The sequence below is a fragment of the Ammospiza caudacuta genome, chromosome 3 (assembly GCF_027887145.1).
Source record: "Ammospiza caudacuta isolate bAmmCau1 chromosome 3, bAmmCau1.pri, whole genome shotgun sequence".
Taxonomy (NCBI): Eukaryota; Metazoa; Chordata; class Aves; order Passeriformes; family Passerellidae; genus Ammospiza; species Ammospiza caudacuta.
Genome location: NC_080595.1, coordinates 14,523,263 through 14,545,403, shown reverse-complemented (window position 1 = coordinate 14,545,403; position 22,141 = coordinate 14,523,263). Strand labels below are relative to the sequence as shown.

The following is a 22,141-nucleotide window of genomic DNA, read 5'->3' as shown; positions in this document are numbered from 1 at the left end:
GTAGTTTAAGGAAACGTCCACCATCTATTCTTTGCTGAAAGATGCAGGGCTAACCATTAAAGACGGGGTGAAAACAAAGGTACTAATAAAGACCAAGTGTTTTCTCTGTGCACCATTTTATACAAGTTTCAATATAAAGAAAGCATTAAAATAATTCATCTATACAAACACACTGTCACAAAAGAGACGGTGTGCTCTTCTACAAAAAGTTTTCTTTGCTAATACAACAATAATACAGTGGTATTATTTACCTCCTGATTTTCAGTCATTGAAACCCTTCATTGTTGTACTTTTTATGACATAAAAGAAAAATCACGTTGTTCACAAAGAGAAAATATGAGTTTATGATCAACTTGACCTGTTCTGCCTTGCTCTTTCTTCGGTAGAGAACAGGCAAAGAACAAGTTGTCATGAGGGGGAGCACAGAGTACATCTTGAAGCTGGAAGCACAGGAAGAAATAACAGCAAACACGTCTAAAATTTCTTCCACTGTCTCCATTCATTTGGACAGTATTTTAAATGTCCTCTTCAGCCAGTGGTATTGGGATTAAACAACATCTTTAGGAGCTTTAAAGCATCTGGAGATACAGGAACTTCTTTCAATCACTAGCAATGAATACATAGGATGAGAAACTGAACTCCATTTGGGTACAGGCTCCTCACAGCACCGCTGACCTTTCTCAAAAACCCTGAGTACAGTTCATCATTGTTCATCTTTAAAAAGAAAAGGGAGCAGGGTAGGAACTCTTCATGGTTTATCAGTATCACTCATGGAACATAAAGCAAAATTTCTCTCTGCTTTGAATTTCTGAAGACACTGTCCCTCGATGACGTGCTTCCTTCTGCTGCAGCCTGAGGTGAGTCATTAGGTCCTAATGGGCAGTGCTGGTTTACTGACAGGCTGAGGTACAAACTTGTTCTTGTGATTGCTTTTTCTTCTCAGATCCCAGTGTACTCAGTGCCTTGCACGAATATGGCAAAACAAATCTGGTGCCAAGTGTGTGTCTTGACTTCAAAACCAGCATAAAATTACTGAGAATGCACATGGCAGCAGCAAGTAACCTGTGTTTTTACTAATTATTTATTTGGTTTTGTAAACAACCTCGTTTTTTCAGGAAATTAAAAATACATCAAAAAGTCTGTCTCTACATATATACACAGTACATGTTCAAATTTCACTTCATTGTGATGCCATGGTTTAAGCAGATAAACAAAGAGTGCTTTGATCCAAAACTCAGCTGCAATACCACCACCTCTGGGGGCACAGCACCTTCCTGCCTCTCCAGGAACACTTCACCTTTGATCACCTGGACCACTCCACTTGTTCTTGATCACCTGGACAGTTTTCCTGCCATAGTGGTAATAGCTGTAGCCAGATGTCACCGTTGTGAAAGCTGTGATGCACCTTTGGGGAAAAGAGTTCCTCTAAGTCATGGGGGTCTATGGACAATAGAAAAAGTGCCTTTTTCTTTCCTTTTTCTTTTTTTTTTTTTTTTAGCATCTGTTTATAACTACACAGTCAGGAACTATGCTCCACACAAATGCAGCTTACAGTTTATAAGCTGAAAATCAGGGCTATGGGGAGGATTAGATACACAAAGGCTCTGCCATCCAGGGGTAAGCAGCGTGCTTCACTGTAACTGCATACCAGGGCAAATTGTCACCACACCAGCACTTGCTTTAGAGAAGGGAAAACAAAAGATTCAGCATTTGCAGCCTACATAACTTTTACCAGCTTGAGAACTGACAAATGTGAGAAACTATTCCTTGGCAGTGTGAGCAGGGAGCATTCAAACCCCTCAAGACTCAAACTTACCATTTTCACCACGTCCCAAAGCTAAAGAACAAATTCCTGCTTCAGGCTCTTTTGTTTCCCTCCCAGACCACAGGTACCCCTAAATGAGCAGTGCTCCTCTGTGAAAGGCTGACACCACCCTGAGGTCACTGCCACAGCCCTGCCTGCCCCTCTGCTCCTGCTGCCCTCCCTGAGCACTGCCAGGGAGCTTCTGAGAGCATTCACAGAACACCCGGCCAAATTACACCCAGAGGCAACTCTAGATTTTGTCTTACCACCAGGATAAAAAACCACAGACTGTTAAGATCAAGGTTCATTCACAGTTCCTTAAACACTTCTTGGTTTGGATTGGTGGTTTTGGTTTCTTTGGTTTGGTTGTTTATTTATTTCTTTATTTCCCTAGAAGACGAGTAACACTGGATTTTGTACTACTTTAAGTTACTAAGTAATTCTGATATCTGCTGTTCAGAACTCTTTGTTCTGAACTTTTGCCAAACAGCTCAGGAAAAATAACTGCACTCTAACAGATGCAGCCAGCTGCAGTTCAGAGCTCAATGAGAGCAGAAGGAACAGCATTTTTTAAGGAGGAAAGTTCCTTTATGCCTGTTCTCATCCCATCCCTCTCCTTCCTTCCTAAGGTCTAGGAGGAATCACCATTTCTCCATGTGCTTTTCAAACAGGCTGCAGAAACCTGGATTTCAAGATAGCAGGTACTGTATAAAGCAAAAATAAGAATGGCTGTTATTGCTGATCCCAAGGTTGCTTGTTCAAGGACACTTCTGGCATGAATAAATGAGGAATCCATACTGCCTTTCTTCCTGCTCTTTTTTTCTCCACTGATCTGAATTTGTTTTGCCTGTGTACACCATGCCTACCCCAAAGACTTGTTTCTAAGCTAATATTCCTGGATCTCACTAGTTTCATTAAATACAAATAAATATCTATCTCTGGTGTCACTTAAGACTAAAGGTGTAAAAATTCAAGCATATGGGCCTATTGCATCTTCTGAGCACAGAAGATTTTTTTGTTCCACACAAATTAATCTTGATTACCAGTTTCCTTAGGAGCACATTAAATTATCTGGGGAAAAAGATGTAAGATATCAGTTACCATAATGTCTGCAGATATACGCTGTCCACATAATTGAAAACAGGTGCTGCTAGAGAAGCCGCCACCAAAATCAGCTGAACTGCTGTGTTCATCTGAGAAAAGCAAAACAGGAACTGTGAGCAACTTGAAGGAGTACAAGGAATACCAACACACACTTGTATTACTGCTTTAAGGATTAGTTTACATAAAGAAAATTTATTTAGAGACCTTCTTAAAATAAAGCATCTTTCTCCAAATTAGCACGTGCTCTGACAGAGCATAGCTGAAAACCTTTCAGGATCCAGGTATAGTTGGCACTATTTTGAAACTGTACTCAGCAGTAGTGGTAAATCATCCCCACCCTCCAAGCCACACAATGCTCCAAGCACCCAGGACTTATCTTTTGTAACAAGTTATTGCTCTTACCTTGCTGATAAATGTTGGTTTTAATTGTGCAGTAGCATAACAGGGGTTAAAATACCTACTCAGGGTTCTCTGTTGGGGGAGAAAAGAGGGAAAAAAATGCAGCCCTTGTACGTTCAATCTGATATACCTGTCCACATGATAAAGAAAAGGCAACTGTAGCACTGAATTACACTGCTCTTTTGTAAGATTTATTATTACAGCACACACAGGAAAAAAGCTATCAGTAGCTCTGACTTATCTTTACAAACCATATTTTATTAAAACACTGCTCTACTCAGAAATCTATTTGGCAAAAGAACAAGCATTACATCTTGTGACCATCAAGCCTCAAGATGACAAATCTCTTGGTCACAACTCAGCTATTAATTAAGCTTATTCATGTATTTTTTGTTATGATTAGACACTTTTAATGCTGTGCACTCACCGGTGGAGAAAGAGTTTTGTATCGCACGTAAAAGACGGCGGCAATGAGCGCCGCGTCCCGCAGGATGATCATGGAAGTCAGGGGAACTGCAAGGCAACACCAGCCAGTGAAAAACTGCCCATGATTAAAGGTAAAACACAAACAAAAAGAGCAGGAAATTGGAAGCAAGATGAAATAACCACACCCAAATTCTCTTGAGCGAGTTCTGTGCATTAGTGAGGATGTTTAACACAACTCTTGAAAGGGTTTAAACTGAAGACTTGAAACAATCCAGTCCATGAAAAACAACTTTACAGAACTACTATTAGTGCTTTAAAGAAAGAGCACCTAGAAATGGCAGTACATGCCACTTTGTATGTGGCAGCACTTGCTTTCTGTGGGGTCCCTGGGGAAGTGCTTAATGGGAACAAAGGGCAAAGCAAGAGTTCCAAGAGATACACAGTTTTCCTTTTAGAAACACCAGAAGTGTTGCTACACACAAACCGACCTTCCTTTCCTCATCTAGAGCACACAAATGACATTTCCTCACCTGGGATAAGGTTTGCACAAGTTAGGCTCACATAGAGCACACTGATGAGGATTTTATCTGCCAGGGGATCGAGAGCACTTCCCAGTGCTGATTTCTGATTAGCCCAGTTCCGTGCAATAAATCCGTCCAACTAGGAAAACCAAAATTCAATAGCTGTTAGAAGAGTATGAACCACAACAGCTCCTGCACGCTACTTTAGAGAGATATTTAATGAATGACATCAGGTAAAACAGCGAGTTTAACTAGGATAAAATGTGATACCTCTTAGCTGATACTTGTATCATTTAACAGACCAGCAGGTGCACAAACACGGAGTGGCCAATGCCCACCCGGGGCTGGTCATTCCCCTTTCCTCCATTAGCATTAATGCCTTCAGGCACCTGCAAATTCCCTTTGCAGCACCACAAAGGATATATACAGCATTCCTAGAAACTAACAAATCTAAAAACAAATCCTAGAAAACAAAACAAATCTGTTTTGTCCGTTTCCATTCTACACAGGAGTCTGTTCCAACGCTCCCCAAGCCCTTCCAAGCCGACATACCAGGTCTGTCACGCCAGCCAGGACAAACACACCGAGGGCAACGTTGAAATTCTCTTCAACAATCAAATAGCCCAAAACTGGCGCCAGACCCATTCTCGCCATGGACAGGATATTTGGGATGGTCCAGGGGTTTTCATACTGTAAAGCAAGAAACGAAAAAACTTCAGGGCAGGAACTCAAACCCCGCCTTGGCACGTAACAGAGTTTTAATAGCTACAAATACTTTTTCCGCTTAACTAGCCAGAAAGCCGGCAAAGTTCTTGGAAGCGGCGCGCTGCTTTGGCGAGGCGCACGGCCTCGACCTGCTAAACATTAACTTTGCCTCGGGCAGGAGAGCGCCGGGTGCGACATGGCTTAGCCCGCCCGGCTTCCCCCGCCCGTCCCCGCCGTCCCCCACGTACCAGCTCGGCGTAGGGCCCCGCCGCGCCGCGCTCCGGCCGGGGCTCGGGCGGGGCGGCCCCGCCGCTCAGGAGGCGCCAGGCGGCGGCGGGCGCGCGCAGCAGCCGCGGGAGCCCGGCGCAGGCGGGCACGCACGAGACGCCCCCGCCGCGCCGCGCCTCATTTCCCGCCGCCGCCGCCGCCGAGCCGGGCCGGCCGCCCAGAGGCCTCGCTCCGCCGCCCGGCCGCCTCGGCGCCGCGCCGCGGAGCAGCCCCCAGGAGCCCCTGCCCAGCCAGGCGGCGGCCAGCATGGCGCGGCAGGAGCGGCGCGGGAGAAGCGCTGCGGGAGAGGCGCTGCCCGCGGCCCCTACGCGCGCGGCCGCGCTGCCCGCGGGAGCGCGCGGCCTCGCGCCATCCGCGCCGCGGGACTGAGCACGGCGCGCCAGCCGCGCGCGGCGCGTGTGCCGCGAGCGCTGCCGGGGACGCGCGACCTTTTGCGGCGCTTTGCGTCAGCCCCGCCCCTCCTCAGGCCGCGCGCTTTACGGCCGGCAGCCCAGTGGAAGGGCCGGTCCCGGGAAAGGGCTCCCCGGTGCTTTTCCACCGCTTTCCCGGTGCTTTCCCGCCTCAGGCTCTCCCCCGGCGGCCCCCGGGGGCGGACGGCGATGTCCATGGCGGCCCGGTGGGCGGCTGCCCGGGCTCATCCCGCTCCTCCTCACGGCGGGGCCGCGCTGTTCTGGGAAAGCCCTTGAGGGAGGAAGGGGAGGGTTCGCTTTGCCTTGAGAAACTGCTCCGAGAGCGCGAGTGGTGTCTGGAGCTCAGCCCTTGCTCCTGGCTCTGGCTGCCCGCGTTTGCTGTCTCAAGGAGGAACGGCAATGAGTTCGCTTTCCCAGCTGCAGTTGTTTGTTGGCTCCTGGGGCGCGCTCCTGTCCCAGCCCTGCACTAAGCCAAAATCAGCCTCCAACACGTACTGCCCTTTAGCTGATAGAGCAGACCTTGCCCCTTCAGAGCTCCCATGTAGAACTATGATTTTGTACTTAAAGCATTTCATCTGGCTGACCAGTTCTCAGTTTCAAGTTTATTTGGTCCCTGATGTCCCTTAAATAACAGGGTGAGGCACTAAGTTTCAGTATTTCTGCTTTTTGTCGTCTATCATATCTTACCTGAGAAATGAAAGAGGGAAAACAAGAATGAGCGCTGCAGTCCTGATTTTTTAAAGTATATTTTTCTTTAGGGAAGGTGTATTGGTGTTTGTAGGTTTTTAATTCTTACACTGAAAGCTTCCCAGCTGCTGTTTCATTGCACCAGACCATGGTTCTGATTTCATCAAAGTCAGGAGGCATTCAGCACTTCACCCCTGCTGAACACACATGGTTCTGTGCCAGGAACAGTTACACAGAAACAAACAGAACCTGTTGGTGTTACAGATCCTGTAAAGGCCATTAAACAGCCTTCAACAAGTCATATTTCTCATATATAAAGTTTAATGGAAGTCAAAATCCAATCCCTGCTTTACAAATTAAATATTGTAATAAGGATATTTTCTTAAATCAGACTTGGATTTTAAATAAAACCTTGGCTTCAAAGACCATGTTTCAAAGCAGAAAATCAAGTCAGATTCAGTAAAGTGTCATTTGGTAACAGCTATCAAACAGTGTTGTCAGAACCTACTGGAAACATTTCTAGACTTTAAATGAACCACAATGCTGAAAGTACAGCTCATACCATCCTCTCATGGAAGATTCCTGGGCTGGAATTTGTGGGTGCAGCATCTCTTTCAGAAGTGAAGTCCCTTATGGCACTGTAACAGAATAACCTTCCACTCCTGGGGGATGATGAGGTCCCATTTGGAACAGAGAGCTGTAGGATGAGCCAGGCAGCAGTACCATGTGCCAGTTTGTCCTGTTGCAGCTCTCCAGTTTAATTTTCTGCAGGGGAATCTCCAGCTCAGCAAACCCCAGCGCTGTGGCAGGTGCAGCTCAGCTCAGGGTGTGCCTCCCTGCTCCAGGTCAGCAGTGCAAGGGGACAATCATCCCAAGGAAGTCCATCACAGTGACTCCTCTCACATGGTCTGGAGCTGATAAACTCTTGAACCTTTCTTCAAAAGATAACCCTGATCATTCAGGGATCCAATAAAGCTTTCGAAATCAGATACCTGGGAAAAAAAAGACAAAAATACCAAATTGGAGAATGACATCTTACCTGATGTAAAGCAACATAGATCATTTGAAAGAACTCAGTGAAATGAAGTGGGCTAAGAATAGGTGAATTTCCTTGGCAAACTGTTCACCTACCAGAGATCTCACACCATCAGCCACCCTGTTTGCTGCTTTAGTTACACACTGGTTTTACCGCAGTGTTACACAGAAGCAGCAGTCTCTCCTTTATGACATGAAGAAAGGGTGCAGCTACATATGTGTAAATTCCAGTTCTGAAACAGAAGTATCTACCACAAATGCATGATTTCTACAACTCTCCCTGATTTCCAGGTATAGAACTTTGAATGGGCAAAAGTAGTTTATATAAGAAGGGAGAATTAGAGTTAATTAAATTAACTTCAATAAGTAGTCTTATTGAAGTTAATTAAATAAGTGCACTTATAAGTACTTCTTGAAGTTAAATTAACTTCCATAAGTAGTCAATGGAGCAAAAAGTACAGTTAGCTATCAATAGTTCTGTTTGGCTGAAGCCCTCAGGAGTACAGAATGCAAATCAATTACAGGGCAGAATACATTTGTGGCCACGTGTCCTAGATGACATTCCTTTCAACATGCAACTTCAGGATGTCTGAAGCAGGAATGAAAATCTGAAAGGCATAAATAACCCAGAGGAGGTGATGTGTGGTGTTACATTTTAGTTAAATGGTATGCTCCGTCTCACCCCTCAAAAACATACAGTTTATTCCAAGTCTGGGATTCTCTCCCGAAGTTTCATATATGTGTAATCCCATTGGCCCAAGTCTTATTCTGCACCCACTCTGAATCTCCCTGTTAAGCTCTGCAAGAGATGAGAAGCTCTTGGCCCCTTTTCTCCCTAGGCTCTCCCTCTCTCCCCCTTCCCCCTTTCTCCCTCAGAAACTGTGCTGCTCCCAGGGCTGGGACCCCCAATAAATCCTCATCTAATCAGCACCCTCAGAAGCTGTGTGGAGTCTCCTTGCCTGCCTGCTGCTGCCAGCCAACACACAGCTTATGGGGCCCCTGGGGACTCCCCATGGATCCCCCAAACAAGCAGCAAGAAATGGTATCCCTGGGTGGGCAAAAATATTCTATATATGAAGGGAGAATTAGAGTTAGTTAAAATAACTTCAATAAGTGGAGCAAATATACAGTTAGCTATCAATAGTTCTGCTTGGCTGAAGCCCCCACAAGTACAGAATGCAAATCAATTACAGGGCAGAATACATTTGTGGCCACATGTCGTAGATGACCCTTTCAACATACAACTTCAGGATGTCTGAGCAGGAATGAAAATCTAAAGGCATATTTCATCCAGAGGAGGTGATGCAGAAACATCATTGCACTGCTGAAATAGAGCACAGACACCACAAGTCTAAACTAAACAGGTGTGTCCTCTGGGGAGGCAGAAGGAGTGCAGCACTGAAAGCACCACTGCTTTTCACAGATCAAACCAGGATCTAGCTCAGAGCCAGCCTCATCATTTCAGGATCTAGCTCAGAGCCAGCTCCCTTACCAGTGCAAGGAGCTGCTGTTGCAAACAGCTGTGGGGTCAGTGGAGCTCACAGACACTTGAGGAGCTCTGCTCAGCCCAACAGCAGCACACTGGTTATGTCTGCCATTGCAAAGAGGCAGCAGAGGCGCCTCTGCCCCTGTCCCTTTGGCAGCACTACCGAGGGTGGCCCGGCAGTGTGCGGCTGCTGCAGGGGGCGCTCACCCGCAGCTGCAGCTGGCCGGCGATGTGGCGCAGCTGCTGCAGGTCGAAGAGGTTGTTGTAGGTTCTCTCTGCCACGCTGCTCAGGGCAGACACGAATCTCTTGGCCTGCGAGCGATTGCTCATCCCAGAGCCGTGCTGGGAGCGCTCGAAGTCCAGCTTCCCAAACTCATCCGAGTAAGTGCCCAGCATGCTACAAACAGGTTACAAAAAGAGATCAAACTCTCAGCAGGACAGAAAAGCAAACATATGTGGATTTGATTCCCAAAATGTGATGCTTGAGAACTTTCAGAAGCCACATAGAAAACCACCCCCTGTCAGGTCACTCTCTAGGGAACTTAGATTAAGCATTCATCCAAATCACTTTTGAACTTTTAATTGTTCACCTGTACCAGAGAGAACTCACAGGGGACAAAAACTCTTCAGCAGAGCCTCACGTGTGCATTACTGTGCCCAGACAGGCAGAACCACTGTGACCCCACAACTCACAAGCCTAAGCAGTTGTATTTGACTTAGAGCTGCTGGCAGCTTTTAAGGAGCAGCTAACAAATCCAAATAGTAGTATCACAGAATCACAAAATAATGTAGTATCACAGAATCATGAGGTTGGGAGAGACCTCTAAGATCACTGAGTCCAACCTGTGCCCTAGCACCTCAACTAGACTATAGCACCAAGTGCCATATCCAGTCTTTTTTTAAACACATCCAGAGATGGTGATTCTACCACCTCCCTGGGAAGAGCATTCCAGTACTTTATTGTTCTTTTGGTGAAAAACTTTTTCCTAATATCCAACCTATACCTTCCCTGACACAGCTTGAGATTGTGTCCTCTTGATCTGGGAAAAAAAAGACAAAAATACCAAACTGGATAATGACATCTTACCTAATGTAAAGCAACATAAACCATTTGAAAGAACTCAGTGAAATGAAGTGGGCTAAGAACAGGTGAATTTCCTTGCCAAACTCTTCACCTACCAGAGATCACACCATCAGCCCCCCTGTGGAAGAGACCGACCCCCATCTGTCTACAACCTCCCTTCAGGAAGTATCATGGTTCTAAGCCTGATAAAGTGATTTCTTCATTGTGTTTGAATATGTAAAGGAATTAAGTTTCAAATGAATAGCACTGTGATGCCTTATTTATCTTTAAAACAGTATTTTCTACTACCTGTATTTCATTATCTCTATTACATCCTCAGCATCTTCCTTGGTAGACTTCTCTCTTAATTCCAGCCTTGATCGTGCCTTAAAACAGAAAAAAATATCCCACAAAGGTTTAAGATATATCATAACTGATAAGAAAAAGGGCTACAATCACTCTACAAGGGCTACAAGCACAAATTTTAGGAGCAGAGATAGAACCTAAGCAGAGACAGAACCTAAACATACAGGATTAGAGGAAGATTTTTCTATTTTTTGTTAGTGTGTCACTGTGTCCTCCTGCATACTTGCACTTTTAGGCTGTGGCTTGGAGTTTATTTGCTTTTCAGCAGAGTAGCCTTGTGAAGCAGCAGATCACAGATAGTGCTGTTAAGGCAGTGTTAGGGAAAACAGAAGCAGTCTAGGTTCAAGGTGAGCAGCAGTTGCTCCTGCCTGCACCTGCTTTTTCTCCTTTTGGGGAATGTGATAGACTCTCTTCCCACCTCCTCAAGGGTGTTTTGCTTTATAAGAAGCTTTAAGGAACAGCAGCTCTTAAGCCCTTCTGTTGCAGTGTTTGCAATTTCCTGTTTTAAACTTCCCAGCCCCTTCCCAGGTGGGGCAATACCTCTCTTCCCCTTCGCCCCCTCGCCCCCTGCTGGGCTGTCAATCAGTTTTAACATTCCAGTGAGGGCATCGTGTGGTTGGTCAAGTTCAAAGGATGCCCCTCAGGCCTGGGGGTCATTGGCCTGTCTATGTGTCCCTTGTCCCCTGAGACCCTGCCCCTCTCACCTGGTTGGTGATCACCTGTCCGTTCCCCTCCCCCTGTCCCTGGGCTTAAATTGAGCCAGAACCATGTGCTCAGGATTCTGTTGGAGCTGTTACCTAAGATTCAGACATCTGTGACTATGGAATAAAACTCTGGATATTAACCCTCCGACAGAATCTGTCTCCTTTTCCTCTTCACCCTAGCCTGAAGCCTTCCCACCTGAGGTAAACTGAGTTTCTACAAGCCTGGACTTGTTTCAGTGCCCAGCTGCAACACTGCAGCTGCAACTGAAACACCACAGTTGCTGCCTTTGGCCCAGCAGCAAGGGTCAGACTAGCCCAGGCACAATCTACCTGGTAATATTGGGATCTTATTCTAATATCCTTCTAAATCTGATGCATTCTCACTTTTTTTTTTTTAAACCAAACAGAGAAAGCATAGTGATGAATAAGCTGTAAGAAATGGTAGGATTTGGGTAGTACCTCAGGAACAATCTCTTTGCTCTCAATCCCTCAAGCATTCCAGCTTGCATTTACCTCTGTCAGGCGAATCAGGGACTCCAGCTGCCTCGTGGTGATGGGGGTGCTGTCTGCCCCTTGGTTCTGTTTCCGGAGCTCCAGGTAGAATTCCTGGAGGACTTGTGCAGCCTCTGGAGACAAGCTGGGGTGCACGTACTGCCGAGCGTACCCCACGTACTTCCTCAGCAGCTGATGGGGAATGGCATCAAAGTTTTCTCCTGTTGAGATCTAGCACCATTACAAAGAGTTAGATTTCTGTCTGTCAGAATTCTATACAATAAAAATTTTAATATCAAATCATCATCTTTATGCTTTATCTGGTGAAGTCATCACTATAAGGGCTTTGGTGCTGTGTATATGAATGGTGTACTTCAAGTCCCCATGCTACGCTCAGACATGTAAACACACACACTTGGCCATTTCAGGAAAAGCAGCCAAGGGTTCTCATCTGCAATGGTAGGAAGTGCCAAATAGAATTTGTTATAAAGTTAAATCTCTTCTCAAAAAGAGAAAATCCCAATTCCCACAGCTCCAGAGAAGACTAAACCATCACTGCTGATATCCTGTTTCCAAAAGTGCATGGGTTTACCTCCAGTAGGAGTATTGTCCCAAGACCTGGCATTTGACAATATCAGTTCTCAAAGCCATCATTGAAGTCTAATGAGAGACATGCGTCCTCTCCTATACTTCCCAAATCCATGGTGCTGCAGAAGCCCAAGGATTTGCTTCCACACTGCTTTATTTGGATTCAACACTCCATCACAGATCATGTTACACCAAATTATTACACCCAGCCCACTTCTGTAGCTCCTTACTGAAACCCAACACAGCAAATTTGCCTTAGAGCAGCAGCCCCAGGCCAGGTCTCACCTTGAGCCTCTCGAGCAGGGGTCGGTCCGAGGTGGCCTGGAGGACAGAGTGCTCCTGGGAGCTGGCCCGTGTCACCAGGGCGCTGGTGGCGGCGGCGCGCCGGCCGGCCCGCATGGCCATCACGTGCTCCGACAGCAGGTGGTCGTGGTCCTCGTTGGGTGTGTCCAGCAGGATGAACACCAGATCAAACCTTGACAGCAGAGCACTCCCCATCCTGGAGGAAACACAAGGAACTTGGAGTAGTGGAAAAATTATAGCAACTCTGTTCCACTTCAAACACAGGTAAAAGATCCTGTCCTGCTCATTCAGAATAAAGTACAACAGGAATTTCTCTCTCAAAAGCCGCTAAAGATTATTAAAGTTTGTGTGCACACTCCAAAATTCTAGAAAGCAATTGTACACAAGCTACAAGACCATCAGAAGCATCTACTCCTGAATGTGAATTACAAAAGCAGCATTTCAGAAAGGGCTCACTTTAGGTTCTCAGACACTGTTTTGGCCTTGTTATAATGTCCTCCAACGGGGTTTGCTGCAGCAACAATGGATGTCCGAGCTGGCAGACTGCAAACAATGCCAGCCTTGGCCAGGCTGATGCTCTGCTGCTCCATGGCTTCCAACAAAGCCTGGTGCTGGTTTCCCATCTTATCAAATTCATCTATTCCACAAATGCCTGGAAGCAATTAAAACAGGACAAAGACTTATCAGACAACACATTAACTGAAGGACAAGTGTGTCCTACAATCTAGTGACACATCAGAAATCCAACTTAGAACCCCAGGGACTGCAGGAGACATTGGAAAATCTCCATTTCAGCCAGCTTTGTTTTCATTCCATGGTAATGCAACCAAACACAATGAACTCAGCCTGACTTGGGGATGCAGCATTTTGGTGATTCACTAAGATGATGAAACAAGCTTTTTAAAATAGACACCATATCTCATAAGTGAGTCCTTTTTCAAAACCAGTAAAAGTCCAGCAGCTGATATCAAGACGGATCCCTGAACAAAAAAAATCCTAGTTCTTTGACACAGTAAGAAGTCTGGTATATGAACTGGAGAACTGAAGATTCCCTACACTCTAGGAAAGCAGGAACTGCCCCCAGGGAAGCCACTGGAGAAGCTCAGAACTTCCCATGGTATCATACTTCAAACAGACATTTCTAGCCCACAGTGAGACTCAGCAGCACACACTCTCCTGCCCCTTACACATGGCCACACAGAATCTGTGCATTCCATGCATTACCTTGATCTCCAAGCACTAGGGCACCAGCTTCCAAGGCAAAATCTCCAGAAGTGCCATCTCTGGAGAGTGTAACAGTCAGGCCAGAGCTGGTGGAAGTATTACCACAAACATACACACCTCGAGGAGCGATGTTACACACAGCCTAGAAGAGAAACAAATACTTTTTCCTTCCCCAAAGTGAAGAATTTCATAAGCCTCATCCTAGAAAAACAATTAAAAGTAACCCCAAATTTGTTTCTTTCCACTGAATATGACCCAACAGTAAAGCTCTAACTCCTTGCAACTCCAAGCCACATAATTCTGCAAAGCAGTAGGAGTAACTTTTCTTGGATGGTATTCTTTTTTAACTAACAATGTGAAAAAACAAATCAGTTACTCTATGCTGGAGAGTCCTCATTGAACAAAAGAATAATTTCAAAATTTTGTTTGTTAAGATGCTTGCATGTAAATACATCACCTTGGCTAAGTGCAAATCATATCCTAATGCAACAGGTCCATGTTAGAAGGACTTTTTAAAGAAGTTCTAGGTGAATTCTGTCCCTCTTGCACTTCACAGTAACCATGGAAAAAGACATGGAATTTAAAAATCACTCAGTTTAAGGAAAAAAAAAATCTATTACTAATTGTCATAGTCATGCAGAAATACCTGAAATCAAAACCCAAACACAGCATCAGGTTCCTTTCCCAAAAAGATCTGTGCTACCAACATGGAAATAAGGTAAGGAATGGAAGTAAACCTCACAGGAGGAGAGTCACAGGGTATCTGAAGTTGCATTTGTTCAAAGATGAATTACTTCATTTCACAATGGACCAGCTAAATGAAGACAGGAAGGAGTGAAGCTCCTCACTGGGGAAAAGGGTTGGTGACAAGAACTGTGTAAGGGCAGGACAGCAAGCCTGTAAGCCTGTCCTTGAAAGCCCATGGGCCTGACAAGGACACCTGCTTTGGTGTCCTTGTCCTCCTGGATAGCAGGAGAGCCCTTTGGTACTCTCCTGTACTTGAGGCATCCCACATGAAAAGACAGCTCCAGCCAGGCTCAGTCAACCCTTTGGTCTCAGCACAGTTATCCTCCCATGGCTGCAAGTCAAGATAACAAGGAAATAGAGGAAAACAGAAAACAGTAATAAAGGAAACCATACTTGCAACATCTGACTTTTTCCTAATCCTGGATCTCCAACAACCAGAACATGTGGATCTCCTCGCACTGGGATTCTGTTCTTGTCATCCACAAACTTCTGACATCCTCCAAACAAGGCCAGGGCCAACCCTGCCTTCACAATCTGTTGTGGTAGAGGCCAACACTGGTAAGCATTCCATTCCATTCCATTCCATTCCATTCCATTCCATTCCATTCCATTCCATTCCATTCCATTCCATTCCATTCCATTCCATTCCATTCCATTCCTTCCTGGTGACCAGCACTTACAGCTCCCCAGAACTGCCTGCAATGACCTTGCCTTCTGGAGCTCTGAACTTAGGGGTGTAAGGCTGCCACTCCCTGACACCAAAAGAGACTGTGAGCCACAGTCTGTCACCATGATACTTTCTGAAAAATCCTCTTTGCCCAGGACTTTCTCCTGGGAAGCTGAGAAGCCTCAGAGAGGAAAGAAAACAATAATTATCTGATTGCTGCTCCTGTGTTTGCTGCTTTGGAATGTGACTTGGACATTTTTTACCAACAGGTGAATGTTTGAGTGGTTCCATGGGAATTGTTTTTTAATAATGGCCAATCACAGCCAGCTGTGTCAGACTCTGAGTCAGTCACAGGTTTTTATTAATCATTTTTGTTAAGCCTTCTGATGTATCTTTTCTCTTTCTTTATTATAGTTTTAGTATAGCATAATATAATATAATATAATACGTATAATATATAACATATAATATATAATATATAGCATATAATATATAGCATATAATATATAACATATAACATATAATATACTTAATATTGTATAGTATGATATTATATGATATATGATATATCAGCCTTCTAAGAACTTGGAGTCAAATTCTCATCTCTCACCTCGTCCTGGGGACCCTCACAAACACCACAACAGTCACCTGTAAAAACAGCCCCTGCCACCTCCCCCTGTCCCAGATAAGCTGTGTGAATCCTTTAGGAGTTGGATGGGACATAAACTCTTCAAACTGGAATTAAAAGTAGAGTTTTTAGATTATTTACCTCATGGCCATAGATTGCAGGACAAAGAGAGCTGGAAAGAAAGCACAGGGTAACATAAGTGGAAGATAAATCATGTATTGCTATAAATAAACACTTGTCCTTTCTCTCATCACAGAACACCTTAATAAACATCAAACTTTTTTGGGTAGCTGTTGTGAATTTCCAACAGAAAACAGCAGCATGAAATTTCTTGAAATTTTTGGATAACCAGAGATGACTGAAACAAGAAAAGCTTTTCACTTAAATCCCCATAAAGACAAAGGAGAACCAGCTTCCCAGTGCTATCTGCACCTGTTCTTGTCTTAATCAAGTGACTGCCTGTAACCCTCCTTTTAAAGTGCTGGGTTTGTGTTCTTTGACTCCAGTGGGAGGGCCTAAGGGCCATCCCAGCTAGAAGAGTACTTTTCAGTCTGAACTGAGGGTCTTTCACACCCTCTGCTCAGTTTTTGCACCTCTTTCCTCTACTGTAGAAAACTGGAGGACAAAATGGTACTTGTAAGTTGAATTTACATGGTGAGGAACAAAATTAACTGTTTTTCTACCCAGAGCTTTCTGTCTAAGGTTAAACTAGAACACAGGCAACTTCTTCAATCTGTAAACCACTCCCAAAGTCCCAACATTCTCACTGCAGTACCTCCCTCCCAAGTCCCTTGCCCACTGCAGTTCCTTAGATCTCTGTGGTTTCTATTACATGAGGCTCAGACATTTCACAGCTTTAGGATGAGCTGTCACATTTCTATGAAGGTGTCACACTGATTCATGTCTAACCCTAGACCCAGTCTAGATCTGATACAACTTACTTCACAATCAGCTTGAACAGATTTTCCTCAGCTTGAATTTCTTGGATGGCATAGAGGTCTTTAAGGGAAAACTCCATGAATGATCTCTGAAAAGTCTCATCATCAAAATTCTTCAGTTTTTGTCCTTTACTGTTGCTGACAGAATTTGCCTCAATGTACAGTAAGAAAATACACTTGTCATTCTTGCTTTTAGAAGCTCCTGTTAGAAAAATTGAGAAAGGATGATGGAGCATTTTCCCTATCAATTTTATTATTATAATATGATCTACATATTATCTACAAATGGCATAGAGTAATTCAGAAATATCATGTACAGTTATGTTCATATTTAAGTACATCTGCATTTTGTAAAATTGATGCAAAATAAGTTTCTAGCTACATTTGTTCTTTTAAGTTCCCTCCACTTATGTACATAATAAATATTTTCCTGAAACTGAGGATACATGTCTAGAGAGAATTTTGTCCCAGAATAAATAAATTTTTCCAGGGATTTTAAATTATTATATTGTTGTTGTCAAACCAAAGTTGAATATAAAATGTTTCCATTCAATATTTTGGGGGAAAAAAAAAAGATGCCTGGTGTGGAAGCATTAAACATGTAGCACAGTAATTACTCAGTAATTATCAATTAATAATTAATCATTTTCTACACAGATTGACTACTGAGCAGAGACTGAAGTCTCAGAGTAAAACAGTCTTGCAGTTATCTGCAATGCATTCTTTCAGAGCAGTGCACAGCTATTTCTTCACTTTGGCAAAGAAAAGGAAAAAAAAGAGTTGAAAAATTTCTCTAGGGAGACTAAGCTAAGCTAACTCTCCTTCACAACAGTGTGACAGTTCTCCTAATGTCTGAAGGAGATATTAAAGAGAAAATGTTAAGCAAATAATGCCCTAAAATAACTCTTCATTGCAAAAGTTTGGTAACTTCCAAAGAAATTTACACTTTATGGACTTATGGCATCAATTAAGGGCAGTGACTGTTGTTCTTGTGTAAGCACTACCAAAACTCCACTGTAGGAAGAAGATGCTGCACTCACCTTCCTCAGTGCTTGCCACCTTCACTATGCCTGTGACAGTGACCATGTCCCCTGGGACACAGCTGTCCACGAGATCCTGCACCAGCTCACACTCGATGGTGCGCGGGATCCGTCCTGCCTCCCGCTGGTCATCCTCCATGAGCTCCTGCACCCTGCAACACAGCAGGGCAGCTGCACACCCTGCAGCAGCAGCAGCACACAGCTCCAGTGCAGCTGCACACCCTGCAGCAGCAGCAGCACACAGCTCCAGTGCAGCTGCACACCCTGCAGCAGCAGCAGCACACAGCTCCAGTGCAGCTGCACACCCTGCAGCAGCAGCAGCACACAGCTCCAGTGCAGCTCTGGGCATTCCTCAGGTCACACTTCACTGAATGGGTATAAACCACACATAAAGCCCACAAAGCACCAACTGTGAACTCCAAGTTGAAATGCAGATTTTCTATCACTGATGAGCATGTTCACGTAGAAATACACACAGTACATAAAATAAAAAAGACCCATATAAACAAAAAATTAGGAGCTCACACATTATAGCCCCCATGAATTCTTAATAGGTATTCCAACCCTGGAAAAGCCCAAGGAATTTCTCAGACCATAAAAGAAGAGCAGTTGACTCTCTGGCTGCGACAGTTCCAGCTCTGGCTCTGCACCTGGAGCTCTGAGATTCCCTGGAAGCGCAGCCAGGCTTTACCGAAGAAGCTGTGATGAACAGCGCCCTCTGGAGCTGCTGAAAACAGCACGACTTTTCACATGAATATCACTCTAAACTACGATTTTTAACCCTCCAGTTTACTTCCAGCTCATTCAGGTCAAGTGGCACAGCTGACCAATAGGGCTTTTCTAGCTGACTTGCAGCTCGTTAAAGGGAATCATGAAATCACAGATACAATTAGAAATTATTGAGAAATGCAGCAAAACGCAAAACTGAGCATCTCTCCAAGAGTCTGGTAAGGACAGAAGGACTTTCCAGGAAACTATGACAGGGTAGGTTACAAAGTATACCAGCACTTGGATAAAACAACTCCTTTGTGATACAAATGTTGGAGAGTGCTTGCTACAAAAGAGTAAGATTATTAAAATCACACACTGTAACACAGGTGGAGCCATCCTGTCACTTCTTGAGTGTCCTGTCACATCACATTTTTGTGCTTACTTGACAGACTGCCAGTCCACTGTGGTGGTCAGAGGAGAGCTCCTGTCAGCTGTGAAGGACCGGCCCCGGCACTCGGGAACAAGGCACTGCAACAACAGGAATTCTGATTTATTCCCAGCCTTTTTTAAAGTCCTGGGGTGAAATTGTCTTATTTGATTAAAAAAAAAAAAAACCTACAAAGCAACAACATTCAGCATCACTCCAGGAAAAAAGACAATTAAATTAGGGCTACAAATTAGGATGTACATAATTATGAGGATCCATCAAGCACAGACACCTGAACTCTGACTCACAGCTGTTAGAGCAAACACAGCAGAACTGTGTGATCTCCCCAGTGAACTGGTTTGAGAATAACCAGGCACTGTCTTATGTCTAATGGCTTCTTAAGTCCAGATAATAAAAATAATAAAATAAATTAAAACAGAAAGTTTTAAACAAAAAAACAATGTAAGCATGGAAAATCACCACAGCAAGGTGAGTCATTTTAAACACAACTGGTGAAATGGAAATTAAGAGAGATAATATTTTTTTCAGGTTTCAAGGAATTTCTGTGTATTTTTGGTGACATATCCTCTTCCAGCAGCATACATTTTTTATAAGTAAGGGTCTGAAGTAAGAAAAGTTGCAAGGTATAATTAATTATTTCTCAATGTGTCAGTTATTTAACCTAGCTTTAAAGACTTTTTTTTTCCCCTTTTTTTTTTAACGCCTGCGGTGCTGATTTTTGTGAAAACACACCAAAAAGCACAAAGTTCCATGGTTTTGGCTTACCTTGGTGGGAAGGGTGTACTTGCCATCAGGGAGAGGAACAGCCTGCACGTCCCCACAGGCAGCACAGACGAAGGCCAGGTTGGTGCACAGGGGTTTGATGTTGCTCACCCTCACCACGGTGCCACGCAGGGCGATGTACTTGCCGTAGCAGTTGGCCCTCACGTTTTTCAGCTGGGTCAGAGGCTCATAGTTGTACACCCTGCATTAGCACACAGAAAATGAGGACAAAAATAACCCCAAACCCATCCAAACACAGACAAAAAATCCTACTCCCAATCAAATAGGGTAAAATCCAGAAAAAAACACTTAGAAGTATTTTTTTGGTGAATCCATGGTACAGTTTTTGATTCTTGCTCTAGAAAGCAGCAGAAGATTCAATATTCTCACAAGAATTGACCTCAACAGCCTCAAACAGTGCAGTTTGTTTATCCAGTGACACCTCTGGCCTAGCAATACATTTAAGATCATCCATAAGGGTCTCTTTCCATAGTTTCAGATAAAGCCTGGAATTTCGACTTGTGACACAGAAGGACCAAAGTTTTATTATGGCTCTGCCACCACCAGCAGGGAATTAAAAACAATAATAAAAAAGAAAATAATTTTTAAAAGGTAATTTGAACTCAAATAGAACACACCCAGTTCCCTCAGACCCTTGAAGTGTGAGATGCCATTACTTCTGATAAAGAAAAAATGTTCTAAGGACTTGTTTAATTAAAAACTTCTCCAGTCAACAGAAATTTAAATAATTCTGCTTTTATTATGTAAATAGAAATACAATTCTATTTATAGAATAATTGTTCTGCTTATAAGCCACTTCTCTACTTACAAGCTTTTCTAGTTCAAGCTGTTTGTTCAGTTTAAAAGGAGGTTTCACTTCACTTTTTTCTTCACAAGGACATGAGGTCACAGTGAAGAGAAAAAGCAGAATGTAGAACGTTCTCCTGGAAAAAGCTTCACAGAGCCCAGTTTTCCCTTAAACATGCAAGCCATGCATGGACACTGGCAAGGATTAGCCAGGAAGGAAACAGCTTTTCCCTGCAAAAGAAGTACCAGCCCCTCTTACCTGGCATGGATGAGAGGCACGTTTATGACAGGCTCCCCCTGCAGGGGCAATCCCTCCTGCACCTGCAGCTCTGCTGCGTGCCTCTCCAGGTCCTTGGTGAGCACCTGCAGGGGACAGGAGGGGACACAGACACCCACAGGAATCAGAACTCCCAACAGGGAGAGACACAGGTGATAGAACTACATTCAGTTTTAGTCAACTGCTCCAATGATGAATAAGAAAAACGCACCAAGACCAAAGCAACTTCAAAATGTGATTTTGTGGGTCATACAGGAAGAGGAGAGATGGAAACACTTGAGTTTTAAACAAACAGTAATTTGCCCTAAGAAAGAGAAACACAGGGATGTGGGGTTTATAACATAACGGCCTCTAAGTGTCACTGGTTCTTTTTTGTTTTGTCTGCTTCCATGTATCAGTGTTTACCTGATGAATTGCCAGACCCATACACTGCAGTATTTTCTGAGGCATGTCCCTGAGTTCAGCAGATATATTTGGTATTGATTTAGTCAGCTCTCTGTCCTGGATCAGCTCCTTATAATCCACGAGAATGCTTCCTTTTCTTTCTATTTCATCCTGGGAAACACCATAAATGACAAAATACACTTCAAATTAGAAGTGAAACACCCAAATTATGTCCTAAATGTTTCAGGTCTCTGATGGAGGTTACTTTTGATGGGGAAAAACCACTAAAAACCTGTAATGTTCTTGTATCAACAACAGGTTGTTGGAGTGGGATATGTTTGGCTTTGTTTTTTACCTTGTCATAAAGCTCAATGCGCTGCATGAAAAATTTTTCAAAGGCTTGAGTCTTCTGGACAAAAGGAGACTTGTCATTGTAAACTAGTTAGAAACACACCACGTTAGTCACAGAAATAATTCTTTCCACTTCACAAAATACATAAACAGGTAATTTTTCTTCCATTGTTTTTCTGCACTGCAAAACTACAGAAGATGATAGATCTTTACAAGATCCCAGTAATGATCACAAAGGTTACAGCATATCACAAGAGTGAAGTCTTTATGGCATTTATGTTTTCATAGATGAACTTTTAGTTGTTCTTTTTTGAACTTGTAACTCTACTAACGCTATGTATAATAAATTCTGGAAAAATAGGTTTTAAAATACCTTCAGAAAAATAAAGTTTCCAGCCCTTATAGGGAATAAATTGGTCCATCGTTGATTGGACTAGGCGAGATTTTGCTGGGGGAAGAAGAAAAATAAAAAATGTGGATTGAAAGAATACGGATAGTGAAATTTTGCAAGTTTTATTCTCAGTGATTCTTTTGACCCCGGAAACAAGGAGCTGTAATTGCCTAGCACAGTGCGTTAGGAGAATAAGAACATTATGGCTTCAGAAAGCAGAAGCACAGGGGCTGGCTCACCAGGTTCGGGCATCCTTTTGGGCTCTCCCTTCTGTGCTCTGCCTCGCCATCCTCCTCCTCCTCCTCGCCATCCTCCTCGCCATCCCTGGAAGCCTCTGCCCCGGGCGCATCCCCTGCCCCTGAGCTCCCTGCTCATCTCCCACTGC

General features: G+C 44.0%; 2 protein-coding genes across 2 annotated transcripts; both read right to left on the bottom strand.

The window, feature by feature from the left end:
• Nucleotides 1-104: 104 nt before the first annotated feature.
• Nucleotides 105-5,495, bottom strand: CRLS1 (cardiolipin synthase 1). The gene is made up of 7 exons (XM_058801868.1): nt 5,208-5,495; nt 4,807-4,944; nt 4,264-4,393; nt 3,735-3,820; nt 3,311-3,379; nt 2,906-2,997; nt 105-1,405 (listed from the first exon to the last, which is right to left on the bottom strand). The coding sequence occupies exons 1-7, from the start codon at nt 5,493-5,495 to the stop codon at nt 1,294-1,296; spliced, it is 915 nt and encodes a 304-aa protein (XP_058657851.1). The 3' UTR covers nt 105-1,293.
• A 1,304-nt stretch (nt 5,496-6,799) lies between these two features.
• MCM8 (minichromosome maintenance 8 homologous recombination repair factor) lies at nt 6,800-22,131 on the bottom strand. Its single transcript, XM_058802282.1, has 18 exons — nt 21,996-22,131; nt 21,739-21,813; nt 21,370-21,452; nt 21,036-21,185; nt 20,613-20,716; nt 19,550-19,748; nt 18,779-18,864; nt 17,626-17,777; nt 16,589-16,787; nt 15,789-15,819; nt 14,746-14,886; nt 13,606-13,747; nt 12,838-13,033; nt 12,364-12,577; nt 11,512-11,721; nt 10,238-10,314; nt 9,073-9,262; nt 6,800-7,336 (listed from the first exon to the last, which is right to left on the bottom strand). The coding sequence occupies exons 1-18, from the start codon at nt 22,129-22,131 to the stop codon at nt 7,244-7,246; spliced, it is 2,478 nt and encodes an 825-aa protein (XP_058658265.1). The 3' UTR covers nt 6,800-7,243.
• Between the last annotated feature and the right edge of the window lie 10 nt (nt 22,132-22,141).